General features: G+C 38.3%; 1 protein-coding gene across 50 annotated transcripts in view; it reads left to right on the plus strand.

Annotated features, from left to right (window-relative positions):
• The window catches only part of Ank2 (ankyrin 2), a 557097-nt gene that overhangs the window by 412248 nt on the left and 130072 nt on the right, over positions 1–14777 (plus strand). For all 50 annotated transcript variants that reach the window (XM_040751830.1, XM_040751836.1, XM_040751829.1 and 47 more), the window contains one exon: positions 13700–13798. In XM_040751830.1, the coding sequence (XP_040607764.1) occupies positions 13700–13798 (99 nt within the window). The remainder of the gene's footprint in view (positions 1–13699; positions 13799–14777) is intronic.

Genomic DNA, 14777 nt, shown 5'->3' on the forward strand with positions numbered 1-14777 from the left:
GATTATTCTCTTGAGATTTTCTAGGTATGTTTCAATTCTTAATCCCAATTGCTATACCCCTTCATGTGATAAGGAAACATTTTCTGATAATTGTTTTATTACTAATCTATTAGTTTATTGAGAAAATGACTTAAATGCTGTAAAACTCTGAAAATCATTTCTTATTGTCTCTCCCTGGTTCCGTGGCAGAATCTGTCTATGGCCGTGTTGCAGGATTCTGCAACCATCTCAGACACTGAATGTGTTTCCCCAAGAGTGCACATGCACTGTTTATGCCATTGGGACAGGGAAGAATTATTTTTCGAAAGATCAAATTCCAAGTATTGACTTTGTGGAAGTACTTACATCAAAACAGAGTCAAATCTTCGGAGAACTGGTGTGCATGGTATTTACATAGCCCATGATAAGACCCTGCTAAAAAGCAATGGCAATGCCTTGTGAACCACTGATCCTGTGCAAGTGTAATAATTACCATCTCATTGGCTTTGACAACTATTGTTTTATATGGCCATGTTCCAGAAAATATACCCAAATGTACTAGTCTGAGTGTGTGTGTGTGTGTGTGTGTGTGTGTGTGTGTGTGTGTGTGTGTATGTGCATGTGCATTTGGGGGCAGCTACATTTTGAAATTGGTACATCTAGGTAGTGTTATGGGAAATCACTAGTTTCTTCTGGTTTTTATTTTAGGAGCATTCTTGTGTCTTGTTTGTTTGTTTGCTTGTTTTGTGCTTCCCAAAAGAAGAATTTGAAAAGACCCTTCAGAAAAAGAGTGGGCTGAGTCAAGCAGCAGCAGCCAGGTCCTAGCAGGCTGGGCCCTACCTTTTCTCTCTGTGTTATTCCTTGCACCCTCTCTCTCAGGAATGGGACATGCTTTTCTTGGAAGTCCATTTTACCTTGAATTCATTCTTTATAATTAGATGTATGAGATGTAAGAATATGTATAGGAGCTTAAGAACCTTAAAGTTAAAAAATTCTCTAGGAGAAAGGGTGACAATGCTCTATGTTCCCTTGGCAGAAAGTCCTGAAGCTGGTTTGACACAGCTGGAGTTTACTACCAGTGTTCTGGGGCCCTGGTCTGGTCCTTTGGGACAGATCACTATGGTCTGAGTTGACCATTATAATTATTTGTCTGTATGTCTTCCTATCAACTTTTGGCTAGTAGCAGGACAATCAAAATAGATTTTTGTTAGACTTTATGTTCTGACTTTCTAGGAAGAGATATGTTGTGAGTTAGGTGTAAGTATGTCCTTTCATAGATGACCTTTGGAGGTGAATATAATTCCTTAGACTTTGGGACCTAAACTGTAGCTTTTATAGTGGGATCAAGGATTCTATATATCCAGATTAATTTTTTTAATTTCGAGTAAATAAAGCACTTTCTAAAGGAACAGGTTGCTGCAAGTACCTCCTCCTTGGAATGAGACAGCCTGTGTCTGGAAGGCTGCAGCATGCTCTACAGTTATCATAAACAACATGGGTCAACCTTGTTACCTCCCATGCTAATCTGAGCTCATTGTCCTGGAAAGGGAACTTAACTCTCCCACCAGCCAGGAGTCTTCTCTTCACAGGCATACTTGAGGGGATTCTTTTAAGGGTGTAGTCTGTAGAACAGCAGCTTCTGTGTGTTCTCTGTCCTTCACATGGTATCAACATTCTAGAGAGAAGACAAGTTATCTTTTCTCAGAAGTATGTCAACTTACCCATCAAACACAAGTCTCGTCTTTTTGTTGTTCAGTTACTGTATTTCCATCATTCTAGCTAAGTTTATCAGTTTAAAACATTTAAATCTAAATTTTTAAAATATACCTTCATGGCCTTATTTTAAGTAAGTGTGTGTGTGTGTGTTGTGTGATATGAACATGTACATATATTATGTGTATATATAAAGTACTTTAAGGAGCCTTAACTCCCTTAATAACATATTTCAAGTTGTAAATTATAAATAAATAACCCAAAGGTTACAACGTTTCAGTACCTGACTGATTGGATTTGTGTGTTCTCTATACAAGTTTTGGGGCTTTAAAAAATCATTTTAGGTTTTTTTTTTATGTGAATGGGTGTTTTGCCTTCATAAATGTTTTTGTACCAAAAGCTGTGGAGGCCAAAAGAGGGCATCAGAACCCCCTGGAACTGTTATTGCAGATGACCATGGACTGTCATGTGGGTGCTGGAAATTGAACCTTGGTCCTCTGAAAGAACAGTTAGTGTTCTTGTTCACTGAGCCCCCTCTGGGGAGTTTTTTGGATTATTATTATTGAAAATATTCATCATTTTAAGGATCTGCTTGTGGCAAGTTGTAAAGTAGGTGAAACAGCTGTGAAATGCTGTATACACTGGAGTTTCTGTGCCTTCTAGATCTCTGGGCTTCTGATGGTGCCACCTACTTGAGCTGGTTGATCAGCACAGTCCCGATACTTCCCCTGGGGAAAGCCTTATACTAAAGCTCCTTGTCTTAAACTATGGCATTTCTACTGGACCTATTTATATTATTTATATCCTCAGCTATTCTGACACATGAAAATGACTTAAGTAATATTCAAGACTGATTTTTTTTGTTTGCCTGGGTTGTTGGTTTTTGTTTTTCGTTTTTTTGGTTTTTTTTTGCTCAGTACAGAGCTGAACCTAGGTCCTCACACATGCTAGGCAAATGCCTCTACCACCGCAATACAATCCTAGCCTTCCCAAGCTGTTTAATATCAGACTAGGGATAGGAATATCACTATGGTTCTGCAAATTTTTATGTGACTCTCAGAAAGTAAATACACAGTAAATATTACACAAATAAAATAGAAATATTTACTTTGCAAAATTCAGAGATATTTTTGAATCCCCAATGTCTGCATGTGTTAGACTGCATATTGTAATTTTTGATTTGCAAGTACTCTCTCGGGTTGATAGTAATTATTAAGTGACAAAATGATTGGCATTGTTGAAGGAAGCAATAATTTTATTTGATTGAAGATTCTTCTGGATATATCTCGGGTGGAAGCGGCGAGCTACACTGTTACCACCTATATTTGCTGATAGAGCCCAGATACTATCTACAGTTCACAGCACAATAAGTAATGAGCTGTTCTCCATGAATCCTGCAGTGGTTCATGCTGAGTGTGCCTTTAGAGACTTGGACCAGCATTTTATTTTCTCAAAGGCAGCTCAGGAGAAATAGAAAACATTTAGTAGTTATTCATTAAAAGCAATTGTGTGTGTGTGTGTGTGTGTGTGTGTGTGTGTGTGTGTGTGTGTGTGTGGTAGATGAGAGAAGCAGAAGGGCATAGCTTCTTTTGAGTATTTGAGTATTTTAATCTTTGATGTTGAAAATTTGATGCCCATTTAATCAACTTCAAAGTAATACAGTGATAAATGATTAAATTAGCACAGTTAATTAATTCAAGATGAGGACTTCAGGATAATGGGTTTTTGCTCTGGTAGGAGAAATTAAAGTATCCTACAGTGGTTGCTGTTGACTAAATTTCTCATTTCATATGCAGAACAGTCAATATTTTGCTTTTTGAATTTAAAATACTTTCTTGCACAAGTTACTGTGTCACTTATGATGTTGCTCAAAAACAGATATGTTAAAGCTCTTGTTACAATGCCAGGCAGAGCACACTGCTTACAAAAACAAGCAACCAAACAAGTAAAACCCAAAACAAAACAAAACAAAAACATGCATTTATAATCTATAATGTTTATTTGGAAATCCAGAAAATGTGCCAGGGGATAAATGGCCATTCATTTTTAATATTCAAATATTTAGTGACTTTATTAAAATATTTTATTTCTCATGCACAAACTTTTTCATTACGCCTCTAATTGTTTCTCAGGTTTCAACATCTGCCAGATATAATTCTAGTTTCTATCTTTAAAATTATCTATTCTACACACATTACAAAGGAATTTATACATGTACTTATAAAGGTGAATATGATATCATGAGAAGGACTTACTCCAAGATGAACTAACATTTCTTTGAAGAAAATTACTCAGTGTGTATGTGTTGTTGGTTTTTTTTTTTTTACTCATTTACTCTTTGACTCTTTGAGGGTCCTCTAAGATCCATGACTTTGCTAGCTCTGGGTAGTTGGCTAGGTTTCAAGTACCAGGCATGATTTCCTTCTTGTTGAGAAGGTCTTGAGTCCATTTGGAAAGCTGTTGGTGTCTGCCAAGGTGTGAGTCCCTCTACTGTACCCTTAAGGGTATCATGCCACGATGGTTATTGACGCAGCATTGACACCATGCTAGCTGAACCTATTATTGCTTCACTCTTTTGGAAGCTTGCATGTCTCCTTCTGGTACCATGAAAGCTAGTCCTCAGGGAGGAGGCTTTCAGGTCAGTTCCAGCTCAGGGCCCTCAAGACCCTGTATCTGAAGTGCATGGTGTCTTCAGCAATGGAGTCATACTTCGCATCTCTGTGGAGAAACCAAGGGTAATAGCAATAGTCTGTAATGTTCGGGAGTCTCTTGGACAGATAGGACCAAACAACTCAAAAGAAGGCTTTCAGTGTCTGGTATTGGGCTTTTGTTAGGTGGTCTTTCTTGGTTCTTGGAGAAAGCATTGTCAGGACAGATGGGAAACTTTCACTATATATGTATTTTTAGATACAAATATGTACAAGTATCAAACTATATATGTTTATTTATATGGAACTTTACATATATTATAGGTACTTTTAGATAGATAGTTTAGATAGTTAATAGTGTGATTCTTTACAACTTTCCCAGGCATCCTTATTGATGTTTTACCTTCTCCCTTCTTTTTCTGTATTTATCATCCCCCTTCCTTTAATTAGAGCCTCCTGTTTTCTCCGTTTCCCCATTCAGAGTACTTGTACCCTGAAATTGTCCTCTGTGTTGCTCCCCTACCCCTGCAATGTCCCCTTTGTACTTTCCAGGTACCTGAAGTTAGTGAGGTTTTGTACAGGCAACTAAGGGATACTATGAGGAGGAGAACAGTCTTCCCCAGGAAGCAGCACACCAATTAGTTATCAATTACCAAATCATCAGCCTTGAAAACAAATGTGTGCAAGTAACATTACAGACTGAGCAAGTTGTCATTATGTATTTAGGAAAAATATAAATGTGCACACACACGCACGTGTGTGTGCACACACACACACACGCACATATATGCATATATATATATATAACAATTCATAAAAAGGCTATGACTTTGAGCTGGAACAAGGAGGAGAACTATATGGGATAGTTTAGAGGGTGGAAAGGAAGGGGAAATTATTATGTAATTATATTTTGATCTCAAAAACTAAAAGGAATAATAATAATACAATTTCATTGCTTGCACAGCTGATTTATTGCACTTTATGTACTCTTAAAATTTCCTGGTTAGAGTGCTTCATTTTACTTTTAAAAAATAAAGATTTATTTATTTTCATTTTATGTATGCTAGTATTTTGCTGTACTCATGTATGTCTATGCACTGTGTAAATGTTCAGTACTCTCAGAATCCAGAAGTGAGAACTGGATCCCCTGGAACTGGAGGTCACAGATGGCTCTGAGCCACCATGTGGGAGCTGTGAATGAAACCTAGGTCCTTTTGAATAGCAATAAGTGCTCTTTAATTGATGAGTCATATGTCCAGGCCAGGATGTTTTATTTTAAACTAATGGTGATATTGAAAACTGCAATTTGGTTTAGATGCCATACCAATTGCAATTGTTTCCAATTGCAAATAAGAAAATAGATCACCTTGTCCTTGAAGTAAAAAAAGAAAGAAAGAAAAACTTTCTTGACCTTCTTCAATAAAATTTAGATAGGTTGGTGAGCTTCAGGATAGTCCCACCATCAAATGATTCCTCCATAACCAAAGGCTCAGAGTCTTTCTCTGTCGCTCCTGTGATTTCTGTAACATCTGATTTATTCTAGATTGTATTTCATTGGAGAACTATGATGGTGGCTACACTTCTGTTGTCTATAGTTTAGAAGAAGAGACAATGTCTGTCTCTCTGTCCCAATTCTGTAAAAGAAGAATTTGGTGGAGGGAGGAACTCAATGTGTTGTGCAAATTCTAAGTCACTTTGTCCTAAGGAATGTCTTGAGTTGATTGGCTTTGGTCATCTGCAAGTCTTTTGAATCTAGAAGATGAGATGAGGAGAGCAGTTGAGCTTTACTACCAAATAATTTGCATTCCTATTTTTCCTTCTTGTTCCCTATACACACCCCCAGAATATCCAACGTCTGCTTTATTTCGTAGCTACAATTAGTCCAGATTGGGTTCCTCCATCCTTCACAGCTGGGTGTTCATGGTGTATTTAGGGACAGGGTTTGAATCATCCTGACCTTCAAGTTTGCTGATAATTTTAGGCTTCTTTCCTGCCTCATCTCATAAGCTGCTTCAATAGAGGAGGAACAAGTGAGGCAGTGAGAATGAGGACCACAGTAGTAACAACCAACCAACCGGTCCAAATGTGGGTCAGCCGGTAGACTGTCAGGCTGCGGAAGAATTCTGCTCTGTGCATAAAGTAAAACCAAACCCTCAGTCTTGATGTTCGCCTTCTTAAAAGTGACAGGCGACTCCTTCAGAAGGGAGATTTGACTTTTACTGACTCCAGACTATGTGTATCTATTCCCATTTTCTATTATTGCAGATGGTTTATTCTCCAAGTCTTCCTGTAAGAGGGGAGGTTAAATCCAAAGACTTCATTAGAATTTAAGGCATTGTGAATACGGAAAGTCATAGTTTTTTTAATACTGCTTCAGACTGTGTGTGGTTTGACCTAGACAAGTAAGCAGTAGCCATCTGTTCCATATATTCTTTCTTATCAAGGCAGAGGTTTAATCTTTTCTGACTTCAGTAGATCGTAACAGGATGCAATGGCTGTTGGGTCATAGTGCTTTCACTCATAGTTAACCCAGATCCCAGGATTCTACAGGAAGCATCCCTCATGTGCTCTTTTGGAAACCAGCACAGTGAAGTACCATTTTCCTGGTTGTTAGGGGATTGGTGGACACTGAGGGCCACTTACACCTCATTGAACCTCAAGAAGAGCAGTGTGTTTAGATTTTTATTTTTAGCATTTGAAGAATTACATGTCTAAGACATTTGGAGGTAACTGTTTAAGATAATTTCTTTCCTCAATAAGAAGGAAGGACTATGAAGTAAGAAATGCAAGAGATATAACTGGAAAGAGAGAGACAGGTCTGATCATGTGGGGCATCTCTCACTGGGTTTTGTGCTTATCAACCATTGGCACTAAATAGTTTTCCAACTACACTTAGCAGCTTCAAACAACATACATATATTGTCTTCACAGTTTGATCATAGCCTTAGCTTGGCTAGTTGCGCTTCAGAGTCCCTCATAAGGTCATAGTAAAGACCCCCCAGAACCACAGTCACTGAAGGTATTTCTCTGCTACAGCACATAGGGGTACTTTTCAAATGCTTAGCAAGGTAGTCCTTGTGGGAAATCTCAGTTCCTTCTCTCCGTGGGTCTCACGTGGCTGCTTGAATGATATCATGACCAAGATTCATTCTCCCTAAAGAAGGTGACCTAAAAGAGGGTGTAAGGCTAGAAAGCAACAACTTTTAATTACCAGATGTAGAATTCACCCAACATTAAAACCTCCATAACTGATTATTTAAAAGCAAACTATTAAGACAGTCTGCATTTAAAAGAAGGAACCAGAATTATGTGTTTGAGAATAATTTAGACATAAGTTGAAACTATCACAGATGTAAAAGCAATTTGGATTGTTAATTTTATTCCTGCTGTGGCTAAGCATTGTGGTGGGAATATATACATATGGAGGCCAGAGGTGGACATTGGTGTCTTCATCTATTGATCTCCACATTACAATCGTCATTATATTTGAGACAGGGTCTTTCACTGAATCCAAAACTCCCCAATGGCTAGACTGACTGACTGGTGGGATCCAAGGATCTGTCTGTCTCTACCCACCCCTAGGGTGAACCCTAGAGGCGTACATGTGAACCCCACTTTTATATCACTGCTGAGAAACTGAATTCAAGTTCTCAAGCTCACACAGCAAGCACTTTACCTACATCAAGCCATGTGCCCATCCCTGTGCAAGGCATTTTTATAAGCACAAAGTATTCTTGATGCGTGTCCTACTTGATATTTGGAGTCTCCAAAGTTCAGCATGATTTCTGGATCTGGTAAAGAGTTATAACTAATTAAGAACTATTAAAATTGACTAATAAATATATGGATTAAAACCGCTTGTACTCCTTCTAGTCACCGAGTGTAGTGTAAATGTCTGAATACTAGCTTATCTTTGAATAAACCAAAATTATCTCAATATTGTCTCCTTTTATCTCTCATCAAGATTATTACAGAAACCTTCTGTTCTTTCTCAGTAACTATAGTCAGAGTGTTTTACATTTCTTCCTCTCTATTCTTGGCATCCTAATCTCCTAAAATGCAGATATGTTCATGCCAAATCCCTATTTGAAAAACTTGAGTGACTCTCAAGCCTTTTAAAACCAAGCGCCAAGTCCTTAGTGAGGCAGATAGGGCTAAGTCCTGCCGAACTCAATTCCCTCACCATCTGGCATTGAGTGATGCCTAAGACCCATTTGTCCTCTCTTTTCTCATCTCCATCTGAAAAGCTTTTTCTGCTTCTGCACTTCTGTGGTTTCCTTCTCTTTACACTGAGTCACTGCAGTGATGAACTGCCAGTAGGATTTTCTCAGACAGTTGAGTTCTGTGTCCTTCATCTGAGTTCTCCTTATATAACATGCAATAAATAGAGAGTAGTTAGATATATACCCCAGTCTGTCTATAGTAGTTCAAGCTTGGTTATCCGAGCTTTGGACTGGGTGTTCCTATGGAAAGAAGTGTGGAGAACAGAGGAAGCCTTGAGTGAAGGTGTAAGGAGTAGGTGAATTCCCAGTGAATGTATATCATTATCAAGGCCTGTCCTATGACTTAGACCTATGGGAGTTGGTAAAGCCTTCCTCAGGCCAGGATGAGGGAGTAGGCAAAATCTCCCTCTGGTCTATGTGTGGATATTGAGCGTACATCAAAAACCAACTGAGATTCTGGGTTGCTGGTATAGTTGGTGCTGCTCCAACAGAACAAGAAGAACCAGCCAATTGTAGCTCTTCTGTAAATGTGTGCATGTTAGTCTGTTCTTTAGTCTCTCTTTACTAACCTGTCTGTGCTGGATGTGGAAGAGAGTTTTTGTGTTTGCTTCATAGTCATGATCTAAGTGCAATGTTAAACAGTAAATAGCTACCAAACACATTTTTGCTTTGGCTAAATAAATATAAATGAATGACAAAAATTGATATTTTCCTGTAGACAGAGGTACTGTTCTTAGTATTTAATAAGCAGAAGCACACAGGTGGGTCCCACATTTACATCACTGCCAGGGATCGGAACTCAGGTCCTCATGCTCACACAGCAAGCATTTTACCCATTGAACCATCTGCCCATCGCTTTGTGAAGCTTTTTTATAGTATAAGATACAGCTTATAGATGAGAGTTAAATTTGATGTTGAATTCTCCAAAGTTGAGCATGATTTCTGGGTCTGAAAGAGAGTTGTAAATAATCTGAGAAGCACGAAGAATGATTAGTAAATAATATGGTTGAAACCATTTGTAGTCTAGGGATATGATTCCGGAACTACTGTATACTACTCTCCTTACTTGCACCTAGGATAAGCCAAAACCTTTTATTTCCAGTTGATAAGTTTTTATTTCATTTTTAAAATTACTTTAATTATTATTGTAAAAAGATACCCATCCCAGTTCCCTCTCCCTTTTGCCCTCCCACTCTCCACAGCATCTCTCCACTCCCCCATCCATTCCTCAGAGAGGGTGAGTCCTCCTATGGGGGAATCATCGAAGTCTGTCACATCATCTGGGGCAGGACCGAGGTCCTCCCCCCTGTATCTAGGCTAAAAGAGTATCCTTCCATGAGGAATTGGCTCCAAAAAGCCAGTCATGTACTAGGGATAAATACTGGTTCCACTGTCAGTGGCCCCATAAACTGCCCAAGCTCCCCCAACTGACACCAATGTTCAGGGTGCCTGGTTTAGTCTTATGCAGATTCCCAAGCTGTTAGTCTGGAGTTCATGAGCTCCAACTTGCTCATGTCAGTTGTTTCTGTGGGTTTCTTGACCCCTTTGCTCATCACTCCTCCCTCTCTACACCTGGATTCCAGGAGTTTGGCCCAGTGCTTTGCTTCCATCATATACTGGATGAAGGCTCTATGATGGCATTTAAGGTAGTCATTAATCTCATTAGAGGGGAAGGGCATTTAAGGTAGCTTCTTTACTATTGCTTAAATTCTCAGTTGATTCCTAGGAAATTCCCTAGTAGGTTTTCTTGTTAAGCCTATAAAGGCTCCCTTTACAAAGGTATCACTTTTCTTGCTCTTCCTCTCTGATCTTCCTCCAACTCCACCTTCCTGATCCCTCTTGTTCTTCTCCCCCCTCTTCCCTTCTCTTTCTCCTACCTCTCTCCTCCATGCCCCCATGCTCCCAATTTACTTAGGAGATCTTGTCCCTTTCCCCTTCTCTGGGGTTCATGTATGTCTTTCTTAGGGTCCTCCTTGTTTCCTAGCTTCTCTGGGGCTGTGGACTATAGGTAGGTTATCCTTTGCTTTATGTCTAGTATCTACTTATGAGTGAGTACATGCTATATTTGTCTTTCTGTGTCTGGGTGACCCCACTCAGGATGATTTCTTCTGGTTCCATCTATTTGCCTGAGAATTTCAATGCCATTTTTTTCACCACTGACCAGTACTCTATGTACCACATTTTCTTTATCCATTCATCAGTTGAGGGGCATCTAGGTTGCTTCCAGGTTCAAGCCAAAACATTTTTATGTCAGCAATGAGAAATTATATATGTTTTCCTAATGGTTTCCATTTAAACCCTTTTTAAAAAAATCATAGAAACATGATATATTTAATAGCATTTTTACGTATATATGAGGAGACCAGGAATGCTGTGTTAAGCAATCTTTGAGTGAAGATGAACAGTTTCCTATTCATTTATTCTATTCCTATTCTGTACAATTTACAGATTCCAATGATTAGAATGACGTCATGGTTTCAATCTGCCGTGTTCCCCAAAGGGCTATATTTTGAACACTTGGTGCTCTGTTGTGACACTCTTTTACAGAGTCCTTGGGAAGTACCATTATGTGAAATAAGTCGAGTGCTAGTAGCAGGTCTTTGAAGTTATCCCTGCCCCTGGTTCTGGACCGGCTTTCTCTCCCCTTCCTGGTCCACAAGCATGTCAACACCCAATACCTCATGCTCCCACTGCCTTGGATGTGACTGCTCCTGCTTCCATGTTTTTCCCATCATGGTTGGATGAAATTCCCCCCAAACCCTGAACCCTAACAGACATTTCTCTCTTATTATGTCATGTATTTTGTCAGCAAGAAATAAATACTACAGAAAGATGTGGATATATGTAAGACCATTACTCTGCTGGCCAAAGGATGTCTGAGAGGACAACTGTAGTCGGACTTTTCTTTGGGCTGCCAGCTCACAAACAATAACAAGAGACTTACATTACTTAAGAAAGCTCTGCCTTAGCTTACGCTTGCTTCTAGACAACTCTTACAACCTAGATTAACCCATGATTTTTAATCTATGTTCTTCCATATGCTTGTTATCTCATCTCCATTGTGCCCATCCTGGTTATTCTGTGTCTTACTGGCACCTTTGCCTTTCTTTTTCCCAGAGCTCTCTCTGTCCACAAGTCCTCACCTGTACTTCTTCCTGCCTAGCTAATGGCCACTAAATGGTCTCTATTAAACCAACTACAGTGACACATATTCACAGAGTGTAAAGGAATATTCCACAATAGACAACCATAGAGTCCGAGCAAGGACTGGCACTGTACTTGGGAACACTAGGTAGAGTCTTGTGGTCAGGTCATCTGCACCATAGTTTGGACGTGAAGGAGACATGGGGCTCCTGGTTCTACTGAAACTTTTTGTTTTCACTCAGGTGTATGGTCCCTCCTAGCCTAATATGTTAGAGCTAATAATCTGAAGTACTGAGAATGCTGTGTAAATTGTATGCATCAGGACAATGGGGGTCTGCTGAAATGATCTGTGAACTGATAAATGCAAAAGACATTACACAGATACTGTTTTATGTAGGTCAATATATATATACATATATATATGAGAATTTATATGTCTTGGAATTATATTCTATAGCGTTAATATTTACCTATCTTAGTTAGATTGAATAGTTCAAATAGTTCACCAAGGAAAAGTCCCTCTGACCCAGGGGTTATTCTCTTATTGGTGAAGGTCTAAGCATGGTCATGACTTCTTCGAAGCTGTTTCATTTTCTCTTTATCTACCTACAGAATTTTGTTAGAGGAAACCCATTAGGAGTGTCTGTGCTCTGTTAAAGCTCCTTTTCTCTTACTGCATCACTACCTCTTATTTGTCTCAAAAGATCTTCATTTCACACCCACTCATTGTTTTGAACAGACTTCGTTGGCTTTCCCTTCCTTCAAATCTCTAATTCCATCCTTCCGCCACCCCTTCAGTGTTCTTAAAATACAACATATTTCACCTGCTTGATAAGCCTTGGAAATTACACTCTCCAGCTAGCAGTAGTTATTCACAAATCATAACACTGTTGTTGATTTATTCTTCTTAGATAATTTCTATTTTAGATTAAAAACTATTTTCACCACTTGGACCCTGTATATTTTATTCCATAAACAAAATTTAAATTTCTTTACTTATTGTATTTATAAAATTTATATTTATATTTTGCTGGTTATTGGTCACTTTGAATAATGTTTTCACTATTACAATGCATGCAAAATAATTTCATTTCAACAAGTAATTTAAAACCCATTTTTTGCTACTTTCTGGGGGTGGTTAATAATCTCCAAGTGTTCATCTCACTTTTACTCATTCTCATTAATATAGGGGAAGTGTAAACATCCATGTTTAATAATCTGACATAAGAGTTGCCCAATTGTTTTGAGGATTTGAGTCAAGCTTTTAAAAAATGTATTTTTCTCCCTCAACAAGGTTGGTATATTCTTAATCATACAGAAATAAAAAGATGTAACAAACTTAGTTTTAAACTCATGGTGTAATATTTCTGTTGAGTTTTTTAGATAAGTACATAATAATGAATATTATTATGGTATGTATTCCACGAGGACACATGTGTTTATCCTATTTATCACTATATCCTAGGGATGGTTCAACTATTGGTGGCTGCACTTCAGTAAATAATTGAGCAAATGAATGATAAAATTTCAGAGTGGCTTTAAAATTAATGTGCAAGTGTTCAGTATAAGCAATTCTATCATAATCATAAGTACAGACTTTCTCATCTTCAGTCGGGTTCATAACCTCTTCTAGCATGATGTCTTGTGAATACTAACTGGTAGCACCAAAAATGCTAAGTAAGCATGTACATTCAAGGCAATGGTAGTCTGTTTAAATGATTTGGGGATTGATAGAGAAGATATTACACAGATACTATTATATGATGTATAAAGAGAATGTTATAAAATATGTTCTATAGTGTTCATGCTTTAAATGTCTTAAGCGGTTTGAATAGTTCACATTGTTTTCTCCATTTATGAATTGATAAATACAAAATCTATTTCATGGGCATTATTTCATAGAGTGTGTGAATTCTCTCCTTATGATGTAACTTTGGTTTTGCTGAAACTTTACAAATGATTGAGATTTCTGTTTTTGTTGTCTGTCCTCAGAATGGCTTCACTCCTTTGTATATGGCTGCCCAGGAGAATCACATTGATGTTGTAAAATATTTGCTAGAAAATGGAGCTAATCAGAGCACTGCTACAGAGGTGAGTCTTAGTTTCTGGTTCTTTTGTTTTAAGATCCAGTTTGATTATACCAGTTGTAAACGCTCTCCACTGTTTTGTCTAAAGCATGCTGGGAATGTTCATATTACTATTATAATCCACTGCAATGGCCAGTGAGTGACTTGGGCTTGTGCATGTCATCATGAGCTTATAACTTCATTTTAGATTAATGATCATGCATTCTTACTTCCATCACCATTAAGCTTGGGTCTTTTGGTGTTGGTGGAACCTGAGTCAGCCCTAAATTTGCAGTTCTTCTGGGGTTATAGGAATCCACACTATGAGATCACACTTCTGTCAATGTGGCCTGACTTGATTTTTGGATTTATAGCAGTCAAAGATTAAGTTAGAATAATGTTATCCTTGTTGCTCCCCCCCCCCTGTATTTTATCTTACGATCCAAAGCACTTCCTTGAAGGAAAATTTCTGACTATCAGAATAATTTATAGCTATTTGTATTAGGGTAATTTTCTAAGGACTGTGTCACAACAACGTTATTTATGACAAAATGCAAATCATTACAAAATTGTGTGACTGTGATCATGGCAACTCCTGACAAGAACGTTTCATATTAGAAACAACCCAATTGGTTTCTGAGAGTTCAGCACATCTGTGCGTAGGAGTTAGAGGGAGAGGAACTTAGGTCATCACCCTACTTTCCAAAGCACACCTTCTTCAGGAGAAGAAATGCCTTTCTATTTCGCATCTCTTGACCCACATCAAAACACGACTGGTACTCAGAAGCCACCTTGATATTTCTTAATGTCCAATACAGCTTCTAGCTAACCTTCTGAGAGTTAAATCTTTAGGCCATGTGAACACAGACTTCCTTCCATGTCATGCTGGAATGTATTACTGAAATGCTACTGAATGTATTAAATCTACTTTTAGTTCTATAACGGGAGAAAAACTTTTTAATGGAATCACTCACCATCACTTTTTGAATTCTCTGTCATTGCTA

Source organism: Mesocricetus auratus, unplaced genomic scaffold, assembly GCF_017639785.1.
Source record: "Mesocricetus auratus isolate SY011 unplaced genomic scaffold, BCM_Maur_2.0 Super-Scaffold_100009, whole genome shotgun sequence".
Taxonomy (NCBI): Eukaryota; Metazoa; Chordata; class Mammalia; order Rodentia; family Cricetidae; genus Mesocricetus; species Mesocricetus auratus.